At 36.9% G+C, this 4,332-nt stretch overlaps 1 protein-coding gene across 1 annotated transcript; it reads right to left on the bottom strand.

The window, feature by feature from the left end:
- Window positions 1–1,174: 1,174 nt before the first annotated feature.
- On the bottom strand, window positions 1,175–4,118 carry LOC109086044 (tumor necrosis factor receptor superfamily member 11B-like). Its single transcript, XM_019100529.2, has 4 exons — window positions 3,741–4,118; window positions 3,227–3,608; window positions 2,440–2,619; window positions 1,175–1,840 (listed from the first exon to the last, which is right to left on the bottom strand). The coding sequence occupies exons 1-4, from the start codon at window positions 3,741–3,743 to the stop codon at window positions 1,530–1,532; spliced, it is 876 nt and encodes a 291-aa protein (XP_018956074.1). The 5' UTR covers window positions 3,744–4,118; the 3' UTR covers window positions 1,175–1,529.
- Between the last annotated feature and the right edge of the window lie 214 nt (window positions 4,119–4,332).

The following is a 4,332-nucleotide window of genomic DNA, read 5'->3' as shown; positions in this document are numbered from 1 at the left end:
CGATATGCACTTTGAATTTCTACCGGAAATAGTATACCATCCAGGTACCTTTGGAATACTCATTTCAACATACTATGATTTTGGACATACTAATTCTAATTTTGAATACTATTTAGGATGGAAAGTATGCGAATTGGGATGCAATGCATGTTTGAAACATATAAGCAACATGCTAATCATACTAGGATCATTATAGCTACATGCTAGCAACACGGTAATCATGCTTGAAAAATGTTAGCAACAGGATTATCATGCCAAAAACATGCTAGCAACATGTTAAATCACATTTGCAATGTGCTAGCAACATCTTATCTATCTAAACCGTTAAACGTCAAGTTTTTACAGCATCTTTAAGGCTAGGCTTTCTCAAGCCAACTTCAAAGTTTGTTCACAAAGTTTACTCATCTAGTTTTTATTTCATTTTTAGTTTTAGTAATTTTAGTACTTCAGCTTGAATTGCTTTATTTTGTATTAGCTGCCAAGACAACATTTGTAAATATATATATATATATATATATTTTTTTTTATTTTTTTTTTTCACTTAAGAATGCATTTGAAAAGGCACAGCTGTGGAAACAAACATGACATTTCAACTAGGAAAAGAGTTTATCCAGACAGATGTTCATATTGGGTTGAAAGTCTTATCTGGTCATTTAGAACTGCAGTTATTGTTAACTAAAACTATATTAAAAATCTTTAGTAATTTAAATAAAGCTGAAATGAAATAAAGCAAATATTAACTATGAAATTTGAATAAGTAAATGCAAAACAAAACTGCAAAATAACGATTTTAGTAACTAAATATATCAAAATTAAATGTGATGTCTTTGAAATTAAAAATGACAAAGGCATATCCTGTTTCAGGAAATTATGCAAAACCATACTTGTTTTTTTTTAATTATGCAAAAAACATTACTTGTGTACAGTGAGGCTTAAGATAATCATTAAAATATGTGAAAATACTAGTCTGACTGTCTGTTTTGTCTTTAAAAACTCACTATAACCAATCAATTTAAGCCAGAAGTCAGTTTAACAGTTGCATTTGCAAAATGTCATGTATAATATTATAAGATAAGATATAAGATATTACTCATATCTTCCCTAAAATATGACAGCAGACGCATTCCGATCACGGAAAAACCCTAGAGACAATATATTCCACAACTGCCAGAAGCTCTTTTCACTGTTTAATGAGCTGTTTTAAGTATGGTACAGTTTAGTCAATAAATAGAGTAAAATGTTTCAATGCAAAACCAATACAAATAAAAATAATAATCTGTAATATTTACAAAATAGTGGAGTCTAGTACAATACAGCATGTGAAATTTATTAGCAGGATAGACTGTAAAGTGCATGAGAACAATCTGAGCGTCACACATCCCTCACTGGAACCTTAAACTAATCCAGCTGTCAAAGTAGTTAACGGTCAGGACAAAATCTGATGCACTTCTACATTCTATAAAGCAGGTGAGACAGTATCAAATGCAAATCGCTGTGTGTTTCAGTGCAGTGTGAACAGGTTTCTTCTGTCATAATGTTAGCAGTGCAGGGCCACTGCAGCGATGCTGGAATCGCAGGATTTTGCGTGCGATTTTGTCCGCGAGGAGATTCAGGTGCGATTCCTCCAGGATATCCGGCAGGTTCAGCGGTGCCTCCTCTGACGTCCCGTCGTTCCAGAGCTGGAGCTGCTGCACTGGACCCTCGGCCCTCAGCAGCGCAGCTCGCTTGCCATTCCTCTTCCTGCGCAGACGGCGGCACACTAACTTCTGCAGACGCTCAGTGGGAGCCCCATACTGAATCTGCAGACCGGACAGAACCGGCTGAAATAAATCCACCAATTCTGGAAGAAAAACACCAGCAGGGGATCAATTTAGAGATGCAACATTCTCACACAAGTTATGGCTATAATTTCTCCCCTTACATTTACATTAGATAATTTATCAGACATAAGCGACTTAACAATGAGCACAGCAGAAGCAATCAAACCAACAAAAGAGCAGCAGTATATAAGTGCTGTGACCAATCCCGGTTAGTCAAACGCAGTACACGTAGTACGTAGCAAAACCACACTGTAAAAATCTTTTTTTTTTTTTTTTTTACGATTAAAAAAAGATTACTGGAGTACATTTTACAAGAATAAAAGTCAGACAAAAAAGCTGTTAAACGTCAAATACTGCAGTTTAAATACAGCAATTCTGTTTATATATCACAGTTCCGCGTTTATATTGCGATTCTGCATTTAAGTTTGCATCTTGTAATTCTGAATTTATATCTTGCAATTCTCAATTCTCTCAATTCTAGGATCATATCTCGCTATTCTGAGTTTACCGCTCACATTTTTCAGAATTGTGAGATTTAAATTTAAAAAGGCAGATGCTATGGTAATCTGAGTGGTTGTCTGTGCAGTTGCTATGTAACTGTGAATGTGTGTTCCTGTACCTTTTAGTGTGAGATGGTCACAGCTTGCACACACATTATCGTGCCACCTGGATCCGGGAAGCACCAGCTGTTCATCAGTCTTGCAGGCACTGTGAGTAACACATCCTGCATTCGTCTTTCTGACATCTGCGAAGTGTCCGTCTGGACAGATCTCACACACTGTGTCTCTGTGTGGCGTCCCTGCAGACACATAATCAAACTTTACACAACAGTCCCAGTGAATAAAACCAGTGCAGACACCATGTCACTGCACTCTGACCATAGCCAACAAAACACCAGTTGTGTGACAATACCCACTAAGAATTTATTAATAGTGAACATCAACAGTTCACACAGAGTCCTTCAGATGCCAAGCAACGTGATGCAGATGCAGGTTAACAGGTGTGAGTATCAGTTGTTGTGCTGTTGCCCAGCAACCGTAAACAAACTACAGTTACACTTGGGGAAAAGTGTAGGCTATGAGTTATGAAATGTAATATAACTTTAAATGTATTAAGATCTAAATATTATCTATCTAAATCTATCTATAACAATTCATATTAAATCATTAAATGTATGATATTAAGACAAAACTTTGAATTATTGATGTTATATAAAATAAATAATCAAATGTGTGATATCATGATAATATTAAGATTATTATTAAGATGATGAATTTTTAACTAAATATAATTAAATGTGTGTGAAAAAATTGCGAGTTATGATTTGCTTTAGATAATTTAAATTTAAAAGTAATAAGTGTAAAAATATAAATACATTTTTGACAGTTACACACACACACACACACCTGAAGCTTTGACTCCGTGACCCGGTTTGCACTCGCTGTGTCTCCTGCAGAAGTGCTGATCCCAGTAGAATCCGGCCTCACATTCGCAGACTGTGTTCACGGTTCCGTTACACGGCCGAACGACCCGCTGGTGATCGAAGCACGCGTCGCACCGCAGGCAGTCCGGGATGTAGTTCCAGAACTCCGTGAACAGACCCTGGCCGCACGGCACGCAGTCCGTCTCGCGGGAGCTTGTGCAGTGCGCGCCCAGGCGGGTTCCCGGCGGACACCTTTTACACTGCAGCTGCTGTCCGGTGACCGGATCCGTGCGCCGGTAAGTGTGTCCATTCGCCGCCACTCCGGCTCCAGACAGAACCGGCAAAAGCAATACAGTGAAGAGAAACTAGAGAAACCAAAGCGCAGCGAAGAGAAAACGTGTTATATAGTGAGAAATTAATATAGAAATTAAATGTGAGATATAAGATATTAAGCTTTTAAAGAGTCATCCTGAATGATGATCTGATGGGTTACTCACCATCGCGCGCGCTGCTGTCAGGCTTCATTGATGCTCGCGGTACGCACGCTTATATTCTCACATCAGACACGCCCACGCCTCAAAATGATACTCATACTTACTTAAACATACTTATTAAAACTAGAGCAGAAGCCTGAGTCATTTCCTCTGCTGGACCAGAAAACCCACTCGAACTGAAAGAGAAACCGAGACCAGAGAGACCCTTTCCAGCCTGAGAACAACAAACACCTGGAAACCGATAATAATGCATCAGTAAAACATCATCTACAACACCCAGCATTCAGTAATAATGATAATAAAACCAGAACACAAGTTAAGTTTTCATAAGCACAACTTATTTAAATTTTGAAGATTACATCTCATGATGTGATGAAATAATAATAATACAAGACAATATGATCAGAATTTTTCTTGCGTAATCCGCATCACCATATCTTTACAATCTCATAACAAAATACAGAATTTCACTATATATATATATAAATATATATATATATATATATATATATATATATATATATATATATATATATATATATATATATATAAAAACTTGATTCTGTTCGGGGAGTTTTGATTTTTCATGTGATAT

The sequence above is a fragment of the Cyprinus carpio genome, chromosome A19 (genome assembly GCF_018340385.1).
Source record: "Cyprinus carpio isolate SPL01 chromosome A19, ASM1834038v1, whole genome shotgun sequence".
Classification (NCBI taxonomy): Eukaryota; Metazoa; Chordata; class Actinopteri; order Cypriniformes; family Cyprinidae; genus Cyprinus; species Cyprinus carpio.
Note: the sequence above shows the minus strand (reverse complement) of the source record. Positions and strands in the feature narration are given on the sequence as shown.